This window comes from Hyla sarda, chromosome 6 (assembly GCF_029499605.1).
Source record: "Hyla sarda isolate aHylSar1 chromosome 6, aHylSar1.hap1, whole genome shotgun sequence".
In the NCBI taxonomy this organism is placed as follows: Eukaryota; Metazoa; Chordata; class Amphibia; order Anura; family Hylidae; genus Hyla; species Hyla sarda.
In genome coordinates, this window is record NC_079194.1 from 33,070,186 (window position 1) to 33,091,949 (window position 21,764).

Here is a 21,764-nt window from a genome sequence, read left to right on the forward strand (position 1 = left end):
TTCTCGCGATAATCGCGATTTTTCATTTGCCGATACAGAATCGATTCAAAATATTTTTGAATCGATTCTTTTAGGGATGTGGAATTTTTAATAAAACGCACTTTTCTTACCTGCCAACGAGCCCGCGGAGCTCCGGTACAGTCCGGTACAGGTGTTCGGTCCCCGGGCTGTATTCTTCTTACTTCCTGTTAGTCCGGCACGTCACATGGAGCTTCAGCCTATCACTGGCCGCAGCGATGTCCCGCCTCCGCTGGTGATAGGCTGAAGCTCCATGTGACGTGCCGGACTAACAGGAAGTAAGAAGAATACAGCCCGGGGACCGAACACCTGTACCGGACTGTACCGGAGCTCCGCGGGCTCGTTGGCAGGTAAGATAAAGTGCGTTTTATTTTATTTTGCAGCCCGGACGGGATAACATAAAAAAAAGTGAGCACCGGAGTACTAGATCGCCGCTGTCAAAGCTGACAGCGGCGTCTATTGGGATCTATGAATGCTCCCAGGTGGGCGATATATCGCGATGTATCGTCACCTAGACGGTATCGCGATATATCGCGATATATCGAATCGCCGCACTGGTATCGCGATTCGAATCGAATCGCCAAATTCTTGGCGATTCACACCCCTAAAGGCTATCCTTCATATAAGATAGTGATAGGCATAAGTCTATTCTTCATATAAGATAGGGATAGGTATAAGGCTATCCTTCATATAAGATAGTGATAGGCATAAGTCTATTCTTCATATAAGATAGGGATAGGCATAAGGCTATCCTTCATACAAGATAGGGATAGGTATAAGGCTATCCTTCATATAAGATAGGGATAGACATAAGGCTATCCTTCATATAAGATAGGGATAGGTATAAGGCTATCCTTCATATAAGATAGGGATAGACATAAGGCTATCCTTCATATAAGATAGGGATAGACATAAGGCTATCCTTCATATAAGATAGGGATAGGCATAAGGCTATTCTTCATACAAGATAGAGATAGGTATAAGGCTATCCTTCATATAAGATAGGGATAGGTATAAGGCTATCCTTCATATAAGATAGAGATAGGTATAAGGCTATCCTTCATATAAGATAGAGATAGGTATAAGGCTATCCTTCATATAAGATAGATATAGGTATAAGGCTATCCTTCATATAAGATAGGGATAGGTATAAGGCTATGCTTCATATAAGATAGGGATAGGTATAAGGCTATCCTTCATATAAGATAGGGATAGGTATAAGGCTATCCTTCATATAAGATAGAGATAGGCATAAGGCTATCCTTCATATAAGATAGGGATAGGTATAAGGCTATCCTTCATATAAGATAGAGATAGGTATAAGGCTATCCTTCATATAAGATAGGGATAGGTATAAGGCTATCCTTCATATAAGATAGGGATAGGCATAAGGCTATCCTTCATATAAGATAGGGATAGGTATAAGGCTATCCTTCATATAAGATAGAGATAGGTATAAGGCTATCCTTCATATAAGATAGGGATCGGTATAAGGCTATGCTTCATATAAGATAGAGATAGGTATAAGGATATCCTTCATATAAGATAGGGACAAGGACTATTTATAGTATTCAGATTATTGGGCAGACTAGATGGGCCAAATGGTTCTTATCTGCCGACATATTCTATGTTTAACCATATACCTTGATGTAGTATTGGGTCATGGCTGTATACATATATTCACTCTACAGCCATATAGATAGCTCCCCTAATATATAAATCTGCAAGACGCGCTCAAAAACATTAAGTGCACTTAAAAGGGGGAGATTTATCAAAACCTGTGTAGAGGAAGAGTGGTTGCCCATAGCAACCAATCAGATCACTTCTTTCATTTTTAATGAGACCAGTGGAAAATGAAAGAAGCGATCTGATTGGTTGCTATGGGCAACCACTCTTCCTGTACACAGGTTTTAATAAATCTCCCCCGATGTCCCAATTGGTCCCATTGTCCGGTTATTGATGGCCACAACCACTATCCAATAGCTATGAACACCAAACGAGACAGTATGGGGGCAATGTGGGGGCATTTATCATTGTGGGTGAAGCATTTTTTGATAACCTTTTTTGTGTGCTGGTAATGTGTAGGTGCCCCAAATATATCTAATGGTTACAGGGCATTTAATACATTTTATGCAGGGACACAGTACAGTGGTCCCTCAACATATGATGGTAATCCGTTCCAAATGGACCATTGTTTGTTGAAACCATCGCATGTTGAGGGATCCGTGCAATGTAAAGGTGCAATGTAAAGTATAGGACAGTGGTCTACAACCTGCGGACCTCCAGGTGTTGCAAAACTACAACACCCAGCATGCCCGGACAGCCAACGGCTGTCCGGGCATGCTGGGTGTTGTAGTTTTGCAACACCTGGAGGTCCGCAGGTTGTAGACCACTGTTAGACGAAGTTGTACTCACCTGTCCCCGCCGCTCCGGACCGTCACTGTCCATCGCTGTCGCTGCGTCCCCGGGGTGTCCCCCTCTGCTTCCCCGGCATCCGCGTTCTCCGTCGCCGCCATCACGTCGCTACGCACGCCGCTCCTATTGGATGACGGGACGGCGTGCGCAGCGACGTGATGGCGATGATGGAGAGTGCCGACGATGCAGGGGATCCCGAAGAGGACGTGCCGGAGCCCCGAGGACAGGTGAGTGACCATCACCGGAGCTCACGGGGCACCGTAAACGGCTATCCGGCGGCAGACATGTTGAAATTATCGTATGTCGGGGCCATCGTAGGTCGAGGGGTCACTGTATACATTTTATGCACGGAGAGTATGTCATGTGGGGAGGAGTATTGAACTGACTATAGAGGAGATACCTTATCATGTCACTATAGTATTAAATCAATATAAAGTGATGGCATATTTCTAAATGACGTCAAGAATTCAATATGGTAAAATAAACAGTCAGGGTGCATTCACATCTCGATTTTGCTCTCCGAATCCCGTATACGGTTTTGAATTTGAAAACCATATAGCAAACCAAATACACTGACCTCCCATAGAGAAAAGTACACAACAAGATGTATCCGGTTGTGTAGGTTTTTGTACTTGTAGGGTTTTGTGCTTTTTTTTTTTTTTTGCCGTGCACAAAACTGCAGTCAACCACAATTTTGTGTCTGTCTGTGTCCTGTTTTTTTGTTTATAAAGGGTTTTGTGTCCTTTGTTCTAAAAACCGTATACGTTTTTTTTTAGAACATTGTAATCACTGCATACAATTGCATACAGTTTTCTCAGTTATTGAAGGATAAGTTTTCCAAAACAAAAACTGACTCAAAACAGTATGGCAAAATTGTAAGGTTGCATTCACACCACGTTTTTGCGATACAGTTCCAGTCTCAGGTTTTTGATGAAAAACGGATTCCTCAAAACCTGACTAAACTGTATCAAAACGTGTGTACAAATTTTAACCTGTATACGGTTTGAAAAATGATGTCCGGTTGCATCCGTTTTTTAAGTATATCAACGTATAAATGTTGAACCTTTTACTCCATTATGAATAAAGTTTCACTTGTTTGATTGAAGTTCCAAGAAAAAAAAACTTTCGTTGTGCACTGCGCATGTGCAAAGTCAAAAAACATATAATGCAAACTAGGGATCGACCGATACCTTTTTTTTTAGGGCCGAAAGCCGATAACTTATACAGTGACCCCCCGACCTACGATGGCCCCGACATATGATCAAATCGACATACGATGCTTTTTTATGTCGGGGCCATCACATTAAAATGCTTAAGCTGCTGCCGGATAGCAGCTTAATGTTCCCTGTGTGGTGCGGTAAGTATTACTTACCCCTCCACGATGCTCTGGGGTGCCCTCCGGGTCCAGCGCTGGTCTTCCGGTGTCGTCTCGGCCCTCTCCGATGACGTCAATACGCTGCTGCGTAATGATGTCGCTACGCAGGCCCAGTAAGGCCTTGCGGAAGACAGAAGAGGACCGGAGAAGACAGCGGAGGACCGGAGAAGACCAGGAGAGCCCAGCGGAGGCCCGGGGTCACCATCGGGAGCGGCGGGGACAGGTGAGTACAGCTTCCTATACTTTACATTGCACGAATCCCTCAACATACGATGGATTCGACAAACGATGGCTCGTTTGGAACGAAATAACATCGTATGTTGAGGGACCACTGTACTGATATTCCGGTATAAGTTAACGGCTATTTATCCCCCCCCCCCCCCCCCCAACGACACCGCTGTAGATTGTTGATTTAAAGCAGGCGGTTGAAATCAATGAACTGCAGCGGCTTTTGCGGTGCCAGAGACCGCCGCCGCCACCACCCGTTTCTCTCCCGTTGCCTGTCCGGGGGTCCTGAGTCCTAACACCGCCACCACTGGACAAAAAACTCTGGTAGGCTACGGTTTTGGGTATGGGGAAAAAAAACAACAAAACCGTACAAGACGCAAAAAGTACACAAATGGATGCATAGTTTGGCATACGGTTTTCAATGGAGGGTCAATGCTTACGGTTTTCAATATGGTTCCGTACGGTTTTCAAACTGAAAACGTATACGGGAACTGTACCGCACAAACGTGGCGTGAATGCAGCCTAACTAAAACTCAACAATCGTTAGGGAAAAAAACGTCACATTGCGGATACTCGAGATGGCGCTGGATGCATTTTGCAGGGCAATCGCTTGCATATGTGCAGCTAATGTATGTGCTCTCCATTTCACAGACAGACAGCTGTACTCCAATATTTGCAAACTATGGGCGAATTCCACCGCGGACAACCATGTGCGCAGAGACACATGCAGGACGGAGTGTTGTGTGCTGGCGAGCTGCCTGGTCCCGGTCTCGGGGGAAAATCCACTTAAAAACCTTGGAAGTCTTTAAAATTCATTTAGCCAGCAGGTCTGTGGAGCGTTCTATCAACAGCGCAGACACGGGAGGGGGCTCCTCTCTGAGCTTAGGTCATAGACAAAGCAACCTGACGCTCTATCCCCCCCCCGGGTAGTGTGAACTGGGGCTCCAGTGATCAATAGGAAAGCATCTTGTGAATCTGAAAGTGACGTAAAATCTTCTGTGATTATACAAGGCGAGAAATAAGGAAAGAAAAGGACATGAAGGTAAAACCAAAAATGTATGTACGGGCAAACCTAGAAGAAAACAGCCGACAAGATCAGAAGGAAAGGATCTGAACATGCGGGTACTCCGCTCATTGTCCCCCATATTGCCCTGATAGGAGTTGGTTTCTCTCAGGTTCCTCGGGGGAAGTTCTTTTGGCTGAGGGCATGTAAAGTTTACGTCCATTATTTTTCTACAGCCAGTATCTTCTGCAGCGACTTCTTTTAAGCACAGAAGAAAAAGAGGGAAGGAGAAATTTATAGGTATAGTAAAATGCATAAAGCATCCTTTTTATTGTGGGGGGGAGTGGGGTTGTGTGAGGATTTATTAATTAATATTAACATTAATACAGTGGTCCCTCAACATACGATGTTGATCCGTTCCAAGCGGACCATCGTTTGTTGAAACCATCGCATGTTAAGGGATCCGTGCAATGTAAAGTATAGGACAGTGGTCTAGAACATGCGGACCTCCAGATGTTGCAAAACTACAACACCCAGCATGCCCGGACAGCCGTTGGCTGTCCGGGCATGCTGGGTGTTGTAGTTTTGCTTTATCTGGAGGTTCGCAGGATGTAGACCACTGTTAGAGGAAGTTGTACTCACCTGTCCCCGCCGCTCCGGACCGTCCCCGCTGCCCGGGATGTCGCCCTCCATCGCTGTCGCCGTGTCCCCGACGCTCCGGCAAGGCCTCTGCTTCCCCGGCATCCTCGCTCTCCGTCGCCGCCATCACGCCGCTACGCACGCCGCTCATATTGGATGACAGGACGGCGTGCGCAGCGACGTGATGTTGATGGAGAGCGCCGACGATGGAGGGGATCCCGAAGAGGACGCGCCGGAGCCCGGAGGACAGGTAAGTGATCGTCAGCCGTAAACGGCTATCCGGTGGCAGCTGAAGCAGTCTGCGCTGCCGGATAGCCATTTATGCGATGGCCCCGACATAAAAAAGCATCGTATGTTGATGATGCCTTCAACATGCGATGGCCTCTGAGAGGCCATCGCGTGTTGAAATTATAGTATGTCGGGGCCATCGTAGGTCGGGGGGTCACTGTATTAATATTGCTACTAACATCAAGAAAGGGGTGCTCCGCCCCTAGACATCTTATTCCCTATACACCGCTAGGGACCCCTGCGATCTCCGTGCTGCACCCGGCATTCGTTTAGAGCGTCGGGTTCAGCGCTGGAGGCTGGTGACATCACGGCCATGCCCCCTCAATGCAAGTCTATGGGAGGGGGCATGGCCGTGACGTCACCAGCCTCCGCATCGCCAGTCATCCAGCATGGAGCTTCCCTCTCAGTTAGAAATTGCTGCCCGCTACTGGTCATGGTTCCCCTCCAACCGCCTGTCACCTCGAGCCACTAATCATCTCCTGTGCTGTCAGCAATTGCTGTAGGACTTTGCCGGAAAATAAACATTAAATCTGCATTATTTCTGCTACAGTTATCTGTAGCGAAAAATTTGGATCTGCCATTCGGCAGTGGAGCGCAATGTCACATGATACCCCAGCTTATATCCCAGGATCACAGCAGATCTCAGGAGTAAGACTGTACGATGAACAACTTTCACATATCTGAGCCACATGCTTCGCTCCCCAACCTCCCAGTAACACTAGAAAGGCTCCATTGTAAGTCTATAACTGCATTTCCTGATTTTGGATTTCTGCCAGGCCAGCAGGAGTCCAAAGTCTGTGCAATGGGGGGAAATGTACTCTTTGGGGGGAATGTACTTTGGACAAGTAGGGAGACACCTAGTGGCATGGTTTTTAAAAACAAATAAAACATAGAAAACTTAATTAGAAAGATTTTTTATTTACCATATGGAGTGCAATAGAATTTTTTTTTTTAATGATAATGCCCATTTAAATGGCAGGGACACTTCAGAGAGGTTATACCATAAAACATTTTCATACCAAAAGTCCTGAAGGTCTAGTAACACCTGTTTTACTATCTGTGGTGTTTTCTCATCTTTTGCTTCCATTGTGTCCTGTTGTTGCTTTTGCTATTCGTTGATGTTGGGGTGGACCCTGGACAGAATCAATCTCCTCCCCCCTCTTGCAGCTGACAATATAGTCCCTTCTTACTTTCCCTGAAAAATAAGTTTTATCCTCTATACTGCAGAGGCTCTGCTCCTTCTCTGACAAGCAGAGCAGTAAGCTATTTCTATTTTCTGTCCTGTTAGGAAATGCGGATCGCTATTGCTGCAGAGTGACTGAGCATGCGTGTCCTGCACTCAGGTGAACACTGCAATACACCCTGAACACTAGGTGGCGCTATATCATGCAAGTAATTGTCATAACTCTTCACTGGATTGCTCTTTTAACAGCAGATCAATGGCAAATGGTGCTAATTGTTTATAATCTATATGATGCGTTATACCCTCCTGAAGAAATGTCATTGCATGGGCTGTATCTTTAAAAGTTAGGTAACTATGGTGATTATAATAATGGTAGGTCAATGGCAAGTCCCTGCAATCCAAATTGTGGCTATTCAATTGCAAAACTACAACTCTCACCATGCAGTGTCAGCTAAAGGCTATGAGGGCATGATGGGAGATGAAGTTTGAAAACAGCTGGAGGGCCTCAGGTTGGGAAACACTGTGATAAGTGGTAATGGAAGAAGGAGATCAGTAAATATCATAATGAAAGATAGGTTCTGTTCATATTATGATGGTAGGTAGGATTAATACAATAATGGAAATATGGCATAGTTAAACATTTTAAGAGGTAGGTAATTATTCAGTAATGGATGTAGGATAATTATGAATATAATAATGGTTAGTAGGTTATAGAAAAAATTATAATGGATGGCAGATAATAACAAAATAAAAGTAGGTAATAAATAAATATAAAATGGTAGGTAGGTGGTCAGTGAACATAATGATGGGTAGATGTTGAGTAACCAACTGTGGCAGGTAGATGGACATTAAGGTTAGGAGTGGTAAGGTAGGTTATGAGTCAACCTAATAATGGTAGGTAGATAGTTAATGTGCAGAATACGACCAGGTAGACAGTAAACAATTGTGTTAGGTAGATGTATGTGAACCTAGTGATAGGTAGATGGACAATGAACATAATAATGGTAGGTAGGGATGGGGCCTACTGCTATATGGGGGCTGTATGGAGGTGCTATATGGGGGCCAAATGTTATATAAGGGCTGTATGGGGCCCTACTGTTATTATGAGGGGTCAACAGCTACATGAGGGTCAACTCTAATGGGGGCAGTATAGGGGCCTACTGCTATATCGGGGCCTACTGCTATATGGGGGCCTACTGCCATGTATGTACTGCTAAGTATGATTTGTAAATAGAGTAGTAATAGGCGGGGGAAGTTTTACTTTGCAGTGATGGTGGTGGGATGTATATTTTTTTACTTAGTGATTATTAAAACTAATAATAACATTTATATTATATATATATATGCAATTGTGTACTACATATAATAGTTTATTATTTATATGGCACACACAGATTCCGTGGTGCTGCACACTCAAATTGGTCAACATATGAATAAATACAACTACTTTACACGTATTACTTAATTTTTATGTATGTGCATTTGTCTTGCGGCTGTCATACATCTGAAGTCTATCCAATATGGCTCCAAGTCCCCCCCCCCCCACCCCCCGGTAGTCAGCACGGGTACTATACAGACTGGTACATCAAGTTCGACCAGAGAGGGAAGATGGATGAAGATAAGGGGAATGGGTGGATGAAGGGGACGGGATGCAGGCAACCACATACAAGCATTCTAGATTTCTACACACGGTAATAGCATCTATAGGGGAGCCATCAAAGAAGAAATAACACCACAAGTAGGAAGAAGAGGCGTAATAGAAGCGGTCATAGAAGAAGCCACGGAAATAAAATAATTAAGCGGTGTACGCGGGAGGAACCTTGTGCCCGCTGTCCCGCACACAAACACTGCAGATAAATAGAAATATCTCCCAACCCACACACAAGCTCCTTTCACACCCGTCAAAAATGACAGAATTTATCTTTGAAACCTGCTGGCAACATCCTCTGCATTATTAAAACAGTGTCTGGATATAAGGGGATTAAACAGTGGCGCATACATTATTCCAAAATATGTCTAACAAGTCGCTTCATTATCCTCTGCCTTTTCACAGCTCCTTGTGATGTACAAATGCTACATTTTTATTCCCTTTTTTTATTTTTTACCAACAGCTGGGAAAGGGTGAGCTCCCGGCCCATTCTTCAGCGTTCACATCTTCGCCGTAGCCCCTTTCTCCCCCTCTTCATTGTATTTCCTGCGCAGAACAGAGGAAGGGCCCTACTTCTAAAGATCAATTCATATTTCCATAATCCATGCTTGTGCCTCTCCCCGGGGTGGTGGGTGTCCCTCGTGTCTTCAGCTACGTTCTACAACTGTCAATAAGTCCCGGTAACAATGGGGCTCAGACAAAAGGGGCTTTGGCAGACGAAAGAGGCAGATAAGTGGGGGGGGGGGGGGTGTTCTTGCCTGGTGCCATATGCTGGTTTGATTTTCCAGAATACCCTCCCGGTAAAGAAGAAATGTTCCTTCATCATAATCCCCAACGTGCACTTTTAACCTTTGTGCGCAACAAAAGGGGAAAGCTTTTTTAAATAGTTTTTTTTTTTTTTTTTTAATAGGTAAAGAGCTAAATCCATCATTTGGATCAGAACAAGAAATATGAAGTCACATTATAACTACAGGTGATGTAGTTATAATAATTTTTTTTTCATTATTTTTTTATTTAATTTTTTATATTATTGAATTTTTATTTATTTTATTATCATTATTATTATCATTTTTTTTTTAGCTTTTATTTGTAGTTCGGGTAAAATGTGATTATTGGCAAAGTAAGATTTTGATTCTACAAAAGAAGTTTTGGCAACGTACTGTGACCCATCGGCTATGCCAGTGTTTTCCCAACCAGGGTGCCTCCAGCTGTTGCAAAACTACTACTTGCAGCCTGCCCAGACAGCCTTCAACCCAATGGCTATGCCAGTGTTTTCCCAAACAGTGTGCCTCCAGCTGTTTCAAAACTACAACTTCCAGGATGCCCGGACAGCCTTCGACCCATGCCCAGACAGCCTTCTTTGCATTCGCTATGCCAGTGTTTTCCCAACCAGGGTGCCTCCAGCTGTTGCAAAACTACAAATTTCAGCATGCCCGGACAGCCTTCAACCCCATCGGCTATGCCAGCGTTTTCCCAAACAGTGGGTCTCCAGCTGTTGCAAAATTACAACTCCAAGCATGCCCAGACAGTCTTCAACCCATCGGCTATGCCAGCGTTTTCCCAAACAGTGGGTCTCCAGCTGTTGCAAAACTACAACTCCAAGCATGCCCAGACAGCCTTCAACCCATCGCTATGCCAGCGTTTTCCAAAACAATGGGCCTCCAGTTGTTGCAAAATTACAACTTCCAGCATGCCCGGACAACCTTCGACCCATGCCCAGACAGCCTTCATCTCATCCGCTATGCCAGTGTTTTCCCAACCAGGGTGCCTCCAGCTGTTGCAAAACTACAACTTTCAGCATGCCCAGACAGCCTTCAACCCAACGGCTTTGCCAGTGTTTTCCCAAACGGTGGGTCTCCAGCTGTTGCAAAACTACAGCTTCCAGGATGCTAGGAGTTGTAGTTTTGCAACAGCTGGAGGCACATTGCTTGAAAAACACTGGGCTATGCTAACCACTCGACAACGTTCCTTAAAGTGTAATCCTCTCCAGAATTAACGCGGCTCAGCCGTAAAAAATAAACATGGAAATTTAGATACGTGATTATCCCTTAAAGGCTAATACAGACGTGGACATTAACCCCAGATTATGCGGATAAGAACTGGGGACTCCCATTCAGATGCCACACATGCCACCACCGACAAAGCAGGTGAAGCGGATGGAGCGCAGGCGACAAACTTCATTGTAACCAGAGAGTTTGCTAAAGTTTCAGCATTGTACGAAAGACAGGGTTATGCACAAACTAAATGTGATATTGATCTGGTTAAATCCAATTAGAAAATGATACTTAAAGGGGTACTCCGGTGGAAAACTTTTTTTTTTTTTTTTTTTTTTAATGAACTGGTGCTAGAAACTTAAAGGGGTTATCCAGGAAAAACTTTTTTTTTATATATATCAACTGGCTCCAGAAAGTTAAACAGATTTGTAAATTACTTCCATTAAAAAAAATTTACCACTCCAGTACTTATTAGCAGCTGTATGCTACAGAGAAAATTATTTTCTTTTTGAATTTCTTTTTTGTCTTGTCCACAGTGCTCTCTGCTGACACCTGATGCCCGTATCAGGAACTGGACAGAGCAAGAGAGAATCCCCATAGCAAACCTGTGCTGCCCTGGACAGTTCCTGACACGGACAGAGTTGTCAGCAGAGAGCAATGTGGACAAGACAAAAAAATTCAAAAACAATAGAATTTCCTCTGTAGTATGCAGCTGCTAAAAAGTACTGGATGGGTAAAGACTTTTTAATAGAAGTCAAATTTGTTTAAAGGGGTTATCCAGGAAAAAACTTTTTTTTATAAATCAACTGGCTCCAGAAAGTTAAACAGATTTGTAAATTACTTCTATCAAAAAATCTTAATCCTTTCAGTACTTATGAGCTTCTGAAGTTAAGGTCTAAGTGCTCTCTGATGACACGTATCTAGGGAACCGCCCAGTTTAGAAGCAAATCCCCATAGCAAACCTCTTCTAAACTGGGCGGTTCCCAAGACACGTGTCATCAGAGAGGATTTAGACAGAAAAGAACAACCTTAAAGGGGTAGTCCAGTGGTGAAAAACTTATCCCCTATCCTAAGGATAGGGGATAAGTTTGAGATCGCGGGGGGTCCGACCGCTGGGGCCCCCTGCGATCTCTCTGTACGGGGCCCCGGCTCTCCGCCGAGATAGCGGGTGTCGACCCCCGCACGAGGCGGCGGCCGACACGCCGCCTCAATACATCTCAATGGCAGAGCCGGAGATTGCCAAAGGTAGCGCTTCGGCTCTGCCATAGAGTTGTATTGAGGGGGCGTGTCGGCCGCTGCCTCGTGCGGAGGTCGACACGCCCCCTTCCCGCGGGCTGTCGGGGCTCCGTACAGGAGATCGCAGGGGGCCCCAGCGGTCGGACCCCCCGCGATCTGCAACTTATCCCCTATCCTTAGGATAGGGGATAAGTTGCTCACCACTGAATCACCACTGGACTACTCCTTTAACTTCAGAAGCTCATAAGTACTGAAAGGATTAAGATTTTTTTATAGAAGTAATTTACAAATCTGTTTAACTTTCTGGAGCCAGTTGATGCATAAAAAAAAGTTTTCCTGGAATACCCCTTTAAACAGATTTGTAAATTATTTCTATTAAAAAGTCTTTATCCGTCCAGTACTTTTTAGCAGCTGCATACTACAGAGGAAATTCTATTGTTTTTGAATTTCTTTTTTGTCTTGTCCACAGTGCTCTCTGCTGACAACTCTTTCCGTGTCAGGAACTGTACAGAGCAGCATAGGTTTACTATGGGGATTTTCTCCTGCTCTGGACAGTTCCTGATCAGGTGTCAGCAGAGAGCACTGTGGACAAGACAAAAAAGAAATTCAAAAAGAAAATAATTTCCTCTGTAGCATACAGCTGCTAATAAGTACTGGAGGGGTAAAGATTTTTTTATGGAAGTAATTTACAAATCTGTTTAACTTTCTGGCACCAGTTGATTTAAAAAATAAATAAATAAATAAATGTTTTCCACCGGAGTACCCCTTTAAGAGTTCTATAAGCATAAAGGGGGATTGCATCATTGCATTTATAGCTGTTTTGTTGCCTATATTTGGCGCAGTTTTGACGCAATGTTTTTTTTTTTTTTTAGACTTTTCAAACAGACGTCCACAATGTTGACTGGCAGTACACCATTTATCCTTTTCACTATGCAGTGGTCATGTATTTATCAATTGCAACACTTGTGAAAAGTTGTACATTTTTGCGCAAACACTTCCAAAAAGTCGCAAAAATACACCAGCCCAGACGTGGCTCAGCTTTTTGGTGTAGGTGTAGCAAAGTCGCAAATTTTTGCGCGGCAGGATTAAAAAGTTGCAAAGCTTTGCGCAAAGAATAAACCAGGGAATTCAGGAAATGTGTCATCTGTACAAAATAGATCAAATACCCTGTGTCCATAAATGTGGTGCTCCTACACATTACAGCACACAAAAAAAAATGGTGTAAAAATACTCCACCTACAATGATAAATGTCTCCCAAAGCCTGGATCCCAAGATAAGGAACGTATCATAAGGAAGATAGGAATCTGATTAGTTGGGGTCTGATCATAATACGGGCCCCCTAGTCCCCTGAGTAAATAGAGCACAAATATGCTTTCTCAGCGGTTTTTGATGATACCCGAGTGCTGCACTTAATTTTTCTTTCTTTTTTTTTTTTTATCTGGTGCCAGAAAGTTAAACATATCTGTTCATTAATTCTACTTAATCCTTCCAGTACTTATCAGCTGCTGTATACCACAGAGGAAGTTCTTTTTATTTATTTTTTTATTATTTTTTTTTTTTTATTTCTTCTCAGTCTGACCACAGTGCTTTTTAGGAACTGTACAGAGTAGGAGCAAATCCCCTGCTCTGCACAGTTCCTAAAATGAACAGAGGTGTCAGCAGAGAGCACTGTGGTCAGACAGAAAGGAAATTCAAAAAGAAAAGAACTTCCTGTGGAGCATACAGCAGCTGATAAGTACTGGAAGGATTGAGATTTGTAAATAGAAGTAATTTACAAATCTGTTTAACTTTCTGGCACCGGTTGATTTAAAAAAATGTTTTCCAGTGGAGTACCCCTTTAACCATGTACAGTCAAAAAGTGTATGAATGAAGTGGTGATTGAGAATAAGCATTCCAGTTTAAGGAAGCCCTGTTCTCATGGCCGATGGCTGGGACCCCTATAAATCAGATACTTACGGCCTATCTTATGGATAGGCAATATGTTTTAATCTTGAGTTAACCCTTTTAAAGTAGAATCTGCATATAATATAGAGCAGAGGAGCTGAGCTGATTGATATACATATATAAACAAATGGATTAGTATAATTTATTCATTTAACCCTGTAGCATCTGGGTTTAGGAGTCCGGTGGGAGGTCCTAATAAGTGACTGACAGCCTCCCCTGAATAAGGGTGCACAAAGATAACTGTAAATTGATTAGGACCGCCCGCTGGACCCCTTAAAAGGAGTAGTCCAGCTTAGTAAAATGTATCCCTTAGCCAAAGGATAGAGGGTAAGTGTCAGATCGCAAGGGGGGGGGGGGGGGGTTGACCGCTGGGACCCCCCGCAATTTTCTGTCTGGCACCTCAGCTCTCCCCATGAAAGTAACTGTGCCGACCCCAGCACAAAGCGGAGGATGACTCGCCCCCTCCATGCATCTCTATGGGAGATGGAGATACAGCGCTTGTGTTTCTCCAGCTCTCCTATAGGGGATACATTTTACTAAACCGGAGTGCCCCTTTAATCCAGAATGGGAAAAGGGTTGAATTAATAAAATGACTAGTTTTGGAAAATGTAGTCCAACAAATAAAAAGATAGATAGATAGATATGAGATAGATAGATATGAGATAGATGTATAGATATGAGATAGATATGAGTTAGACAGATAGATAGATATGAGATAGATAGATATGAGATAGATATGAGTTAGATAGATAGATAGATATGAGATAGATACGGTAGATAGATAGATAGATAGATAGATATGAGATAGATAGATGGATATGAGATAGATAGATAGATAGATAGATAGATAGGAGATAGATATGAGATAGATAGATATGAGATAGATATGAGTTAGATAGATAGATAGATATGAGATAGATATGAGTTAGATAGATAGATAGATAGATAGATAGATAGATATGAGATAGATATGAGATAGATAGATAGATAGATATGAGATAGATAGATGGATATGAGATAGATAGATAGATAGATATGAGATAGATAGATAGATATGAGATAGATAGATAGATAGATAGATAGATATGAGATAGATGGATATATATATATGAGATAGATAGATAGATAGATAGATAGATAGATATGAGATAGATAGATATGAGATAGATAGATAGATATGAGATAGATAGATAGATGGATATGAGATAGATAGATATGAGATAGATGGATATATATATATATGAGATAGATATGATATCTATCGGTTAACTCAGGTCCTACTCAGCTACCTAAGGGTTGTACTGCATTTATAAGGTGGTAGGTTACCATTTAATACCATTTAATCAATTAATCATAATTACACGGTGGTAAATTTCTGTGCACAATCCTAGGACTACATTGCAGGGATAAGGAGTGATCATTTGTTCCTATCCACACTGAATGGATACAACCTAAACTGTATGTACATCATTTAGACATCCGGCTACATATGGAGTTTTACAGACAATGCTACATGTGAAAAATAGGCAAATTATCTCCCCCCAGGTATAAGAAAACTCTCTCTCTTTCTCTTGTCTCTTTTTTGTGTTACTTATAAGTAGCTTTCCTGTAAGTAATTGTCTAATTCCCACTAAGCCTGGAAATATTAGCCAAGCCACCACATCCCATTGGTAGACAGATGTTTCGGATACTTTGCCATGGTCAGTACTGAGGAGGGTCCTGTCTGACTTCGATGCCTTTCATACAATACTGTTCTACATTGAACAGATCCAGCTATGTATAACAAGCAATACTCCATGGGGAAAAAAAAGTATGGAGTTTTTTTTCCTTCTGGAGGAGAGCAAATTTGTATACTAAAAGGAAAATATTTGGAATGAATGACTTGACAAAAAATAGTAATAAAAATATAACAATAATAAAATCATGAAACCCAGGGCCAGTCAGGGTTATAACATAGGAAACAACAGACTGAAGCTGTCCCATTGACATGAATAGAAAAAGGTGCCTTAGCGTACTTGGTGACCTAACACACAGGTCATTCTACGGGGAGGGGAAGACTGATCTGTGAACAGCAGCTATTGAGTGTAGCTCTATTATCTATTTACTGGTGTCACCTTTCCCTGTAATTCAGTCTGTGATAAGTTAGAAACTGCTGGCCAGAATAGAAAACTGAAAGATTTCAGGATTATTTTGAAATACAGATAGAAAAATGGAAAATAAGAGAAAAATAAATAAATTTAAAAAAAAATAAATAAATAATTAGTTAACAATTTCAGTGCACGCTCACGGTGAGCAAGGGCGACCTGCCACTGCCAAATATATCTTGTGAGCTGCACACAATGAAGTAGAATTGTTGAAGGGGGTCCAGAATACTTCCCCAGAAGTGGAGTACACATCATTACATCCAGCAGCGCTCGCTGGGCTATTACACAGATCTACTTGTGATGTTACCAACCTGGTCAGAGAAATCCTCCGGGAACTTCCAGAGTAAGGCCGGATCTGTAAATAATTGACACAGAGAATTAATCAGAGGAGTCAGGACAGGACCGAACCACCAGAGACATTAATATTGACAAGATCTCGCACATATAATCCTAGGACGTCTGTGGACCCAAAATAGTTAATCCTGCCCTCCAAAACTGATCAGACAGAATCTGTGATTCTTATACATTACCATCTGCTGTGGTCAAATGATATTAGAATAGGCCTCAAATGCCAAATATTGTTTTAAAGGGTACATGTCCTTTGCAAAAACTTTTTATATAATGTACAAAATAACATTGTAAGTATTATTTGTAATAGACATTGGTTAAAAAATGTGTATATTTTGGGGTAAATAAACACTGCCTTGTCCCCACAGGTATTGCCTAAGATACAGGCAGTGTGGGCGGGACAAGCAGGGCCCTGTACACCGAGGACAAGCAGGGCCCTGTACACCGAGGAAAAGCAGGGCTCTGTACACCGAGGACATGCAGGGCCCTGTACACCGAGGACAAGCAGGGCCCTGTACACCGAGGACAAGCAGGGCTCTGTACACCGAGGACAAGCAGGGCCCTGTACACTGAGGACAAGCAGGGCTCTGTACACTGAGGACAAGCAGGGCTTTGTACACTGAGGACAAGCAGGGCTCTGTACACTGAGGACAAGCAGGGCTCTGTACACTGAGGACAAGCAGGGCCCTGTACACTGAGGACAAGCAGGGCTCTGTACACTGAGGACAAGCAGGGCCCTGCACACCGAGGACAAGCAGGGCCCTGTACACCGAGGACAAGCAGGGCTCTGTACACTGAGAACAAGCAGGGCTCTGTACACTGAGAACAAGCAGGGCTCTGTACACTGAGGACAAGCAGGGCTCTGTACACTGAGGACAAGCGGGGCTCTGTACACTGAGGACAAGCAGGGCTCTGTACACTGAGGACAAGCAGGGCTCTGTACACCGAGGACAAGCAGGGCTCTGTACACCGAGGACAAGCAGGGCTCTGTACAGTGAGGACAAGCAGGGCTCTGTACACCGAGGACAAGCGGGGCTCCGTACACTGAGGACAAGCGGGGCTCTGTACACTGAGGACAAGCGGGGCTCTGTACACTGAGGACAAGCGGGGCTCTGTACACTGAGGACAAGCGGGGCTCTGTACACTTAGGACAAAAATATACAATTTTTTAACCAAGGTACACTTTAACAGAAGGAATGACTCTCTGATCAGGACCTTCTCAACACCAGATATATCAGTCCTGAAATTATGAACTAAAAGGGAATTATGGGACTTTAATGCTGATGGCATGTCCTTAGGATCAGCTACAGGTAGGGGTTCGAACACCTGGCAACCCTGCTGATCAATTGATGGCAGTGCCCTCTACATAGTTTACCAGGAGCAGCGCTGTATATTTGGTATTGGATGTAACTGGTTTTCAAAGAGGGGGGGAGGGGAGAGGAGTGACTAAGACTTAACTTTTAATCAAGTAATCTTAAAAAATTATATATAAATATATGTGAATGTACAGTGTGGGGTAGATCTGATAATATCTCCCCACCATAAGGACGCAATAATTACACACTGTTAAATGACCACGAGTGTTTAGTATTGTAATTTTAGCATCATCAGTTATTTCCCTTAATGTCCTTTGGACATTACAATACTAAACACTCGTGGTCATTTAACAGTGTGTAATTATTGCGTCCTTATGGTGGGGAGATATTATCAGATCTACCCCACACTGTACATTCACATATATTTATATATAATTTTTTAAGATTACTTGATTAAAAGTTAAGTCTTAGTCACTCCTCTCCCCTCCCCCCCTCTTTGATTGCATAATTGACTGGGAGTATTGTCATTACTCGGTTGGGAGATACCCAAAATTCTCTATACTATTATGTAACTGGTTTTGCAAGCCATTCACTTGATTGGTGGAGTTCCAGGATTGAGACCTCCCATTTCTCTGATATTGATGCCCAAATCTAATATTATATGATAAATATTTTATGTTCTCGAAAACTGTTTTGAATACCCCCCACCATAATATCAGATGGGTGGAGGATCAATGGCAATCACATGATTGAACAGGCCTCCACAACGTAATGTGTGCCGTGTCTGGTACTGCAGCTGTATGCGGATCCGTCTCATTCTAGTAAAGGCGTCTGGCCTGCAAAACTGGATTCAGTGGCTACTACATGTATAGAGCCGTGCCTGGTAAGCAGTAACATACCCACGGACCACCATGGTCCCTTCAACCAGCAGACTGAGAAGGTGCTGGGGTTCAGACCCCTACAATCTAATATTCATGGCTATCCTAAGGATAGGCCATCAGTATTGATGCCTGAAAACCCCCTTTAACTCTTTGTGGCTAAAAATGTAGTAAATTGCTATATTGCACTGCTATAGGGTTCCCGCGTGCCCCAAGTACACATTCAAACACCACATTGGCCCTGATTTACTATTGCAAACCAGACATGTTTTGTCTGTCCCAGATTCTGTCTGCGCCAGAATTTGCATCAGAATTGAGAAAAAAAAAAAACAACAAACTTTTCATTTTACTGAGAAAAGACGAAAAAGGGGCGTGGCCATCTGGGAAAGGGGGCATGTGCACCAAAAAGGGGCGTGTCCCCAACATTTTTACAAAAACCCAACATATTTACTAAGATTTCCACATAAAATGTGGTGGATTTGAGCTGAGAAAAACCAGACAGATCAGAGCATATATATAAAAAAAGGAAAATGTAGGGAAAAGTGCAAAATCTAGGGAAACCTTAATAAATACCATGGGGAAAAATTGTAGGGAATTAAGACCCACAAAGAAACCTACACAACACTCTTAGTAAATAGGGGCTATTGTGTTAATGTAGTAAGAAGAACCAAATGTCAAACCCCTGTATTCGTACATCTATAGGACAATTCTGTCTCAAATAAGTGGAAAAAATATAAAATTCTGCTTCTTTGCTTTTTACCCTTCAATAGAACAGATTTTGGTCTCCAAATGTGATGACGTGGATTTTTCATTAAAGGGGTTATCCAGGAAAAAACTTTTTTTTATACATCAACTGGCTCCGGAAAGTTAAACAGATTTGTAAATTACTTCTATAAAAAAAAAAAAAAATAATCTTAATCCTTTCAGTACTTATGAGCTGCTGAAGTTGAGTTGTTCTTTTCTGTCTAAGTGCTTTCTGATGACAACTGTCTCGGGAACTGTCCAGAGTAGAAGCAAATCCCCATAGCAAACCTCTTCTACGCTGTGCAGTTCCCGAGACAAGCAGAGATGTCAGCAGAGAGCACTGTGGCCAGACAGAAAAGAACAACTCAACTTCAGCAGCTGATAATTATTGGAAGGATTAAAAAATTTTTTTAATAGAAGTCATTTACAAATCTATTTAACTTTCTGGAGCCAGTTGATATAAAAAAAAAAGTTTTTTCCTGGATAACCCCTTTAATATATCAAGGTATCCTCTACAACAGCCAGTGCCTGTCACGATGCCGGCTGGCAGGTAGTGGATCCTCTGTGCCAGAGAGGGATTGGCGTGGACCGTGCTAGTGGATCGGTTCTAAGCCACTACTGGTTTTCACCAGAGCCCGCCGCAAAGCGGGATGGTCTTGCTGCGGCGGTAGTGACCAGGTCGTATCCACTAGCAACGGCTCAACCTCTCTGGCTGCTGAAGATAGGCGCGGTACAAGGGAGTAGACAGAAGCAAGGTCGGACGTAGCAGAAGGTCGGGGCAGGCAGCAAGGATCGTAGTCAGGGGCAACGGCAGGAGGTCTGGAACACAGGCTAGGAACACACAAGGAACGCTTTCACTGGCACAATGGCAACAAGATCCGGCAAGGAAGTGCAGGGGAAGTGAGGTGATATAGGGAAGTGCACAGGTGAAGACACTAATTGGAATCACTGCGCCAATCAGCGGCGCAGTGGCCCTTTAAATCGCAAAGACCCGGCGCGCGCGCGCCCTAGGGAGCGGGGCCGCGCGCGCCGGGACAGGACCGAGGGAGAGCGAGTCAGGTACGGGAGCCGGGGTGCGCATCGCGAGCGGGCGCTACCCGCATCGCGAATCGCATCCCGGCTGGCAGCGGAATCGCAGCGCCCCGGGTCAGTGGATCTGACCGGAGCGCTGCAGCGGGGAGAGTGAAGCGAGCGCTCCGGGGAGGAGCGGGGACCCGGAGCGCTCGGCGTAACAGTACCCCCCCCCTTGGGTCTCCCCCTCTTCTTAGAGCCTGAGAACCTGAGGAGCAGACTTTTGTCTAGAATGTTGTCCTCAGGTTCCCAGGATCTCTCTTCAGGACCACAACCCTCCCAGTCCACTAAAAAAAAAGTTTTCCCTCTGACCTTTTTGGAAGCTAAGATCTCTTTGACAGAGAAGATGTCCGAGGAGCCGGAAACAGGAGTGGGAGGAACAGATTTGGGAGAAAAACGGTTGAGGATGAGTGGTTTAAGAAGAGAGACGTGAAAGGCATTAGGGATACGAAGAGAAGGAGGAAGAAGAAGTTTATAAGAGACAGGATTAATTTGACACAAAATTTTGAAAGGACCAAGATAGCGTGGTCCCAACTTGTAGCTAGGGACACGGAAGCGGACATATTTAGCGGAGAGCCATACCTTGTCTCCAGGGGAAAAAACGGGAGGAGCTCTTCTTTTCTTATACGCGAACTTCTTCATGCGTGATGAAGCCTGTAAGAGAGAATTTTGGGTCTCTCTCCATATGATGGAAAGGTCACGAGAAATTTCATCCACAGCGGGCAGACCAGAGGGCAAGGGGGTAGGGAGGGGGGGAAGAGGGTGACGGCCGTACACCACGAAAAATGGGGATTTGGAGGAAGATTCAGAGACCCTGAAGTTATACGAGAATTCGGCCCATGGAAGGAGATCTGCCCAGTCATCCTGGCGGGAGGAAACAAAATGTCGCAAATAATCACCCAAGATCTGGTTAATTCTTTCTACTTGTCCATTGGACTGGGGATGATATGCAGAAGAAAAATTTAATTTAATCTTGAGTTGTTTACAGAGAGCCCTCCAGAATTTAGACACGAATTGGACGCCTCTATCCGAGACAATCTGCGTAGGCAACCCGTGAAGACGAAAAATGTGTACAAAAAATTGTTTAGCCAACTGAGGCGCAGAAGGAAGACCAGGAAGAGGGATGAAATGTGCCATTTTGGAGAATCGATCAACGACCACCCAAATAACAGTGTTGCCACGGGAAGGGGGTAAATCAGTAATAAAATCCATACCAATCAGAGACCAAGGCTGTTCGGGGACAGGCAGGGGATGAAGAAAACCAGCGGGCTTCTGGCGAGGAGTCTTATCC

At 43.7% G+C, this 21,764-nt stretch overlaps 1 protein-coding gene across 4 annotated transcripts in view; it reads right to left on the bottom strand.

The window, feature by feature from the left end:
- DENND1B (DENN domain containing 1B) overlaps positions 1-21,764 on the bottom strand; it is a 253,388-nt gene that overhangs the window by 164,899 nt on the left and 66,725 nt on the right. For 3 of the 4 annotated variants that reach the window (XM_056523457.1, XM_056523454.1, XM_056523456.1), the window contains exon 3: positions 16,428-16,471. In XM_056523457.1, coding sequence (XP_056379432.1) covers positions 16,428-16,471 — 44 coding nt within the window. Of the gene's footprint in view, positions 1-1,661; positions 1,800-16,427; positions 16,472-21,764 lie in introns of those variants that run through there. The other variant, XM_056523455.1, reaches the window with a different exon arrangement.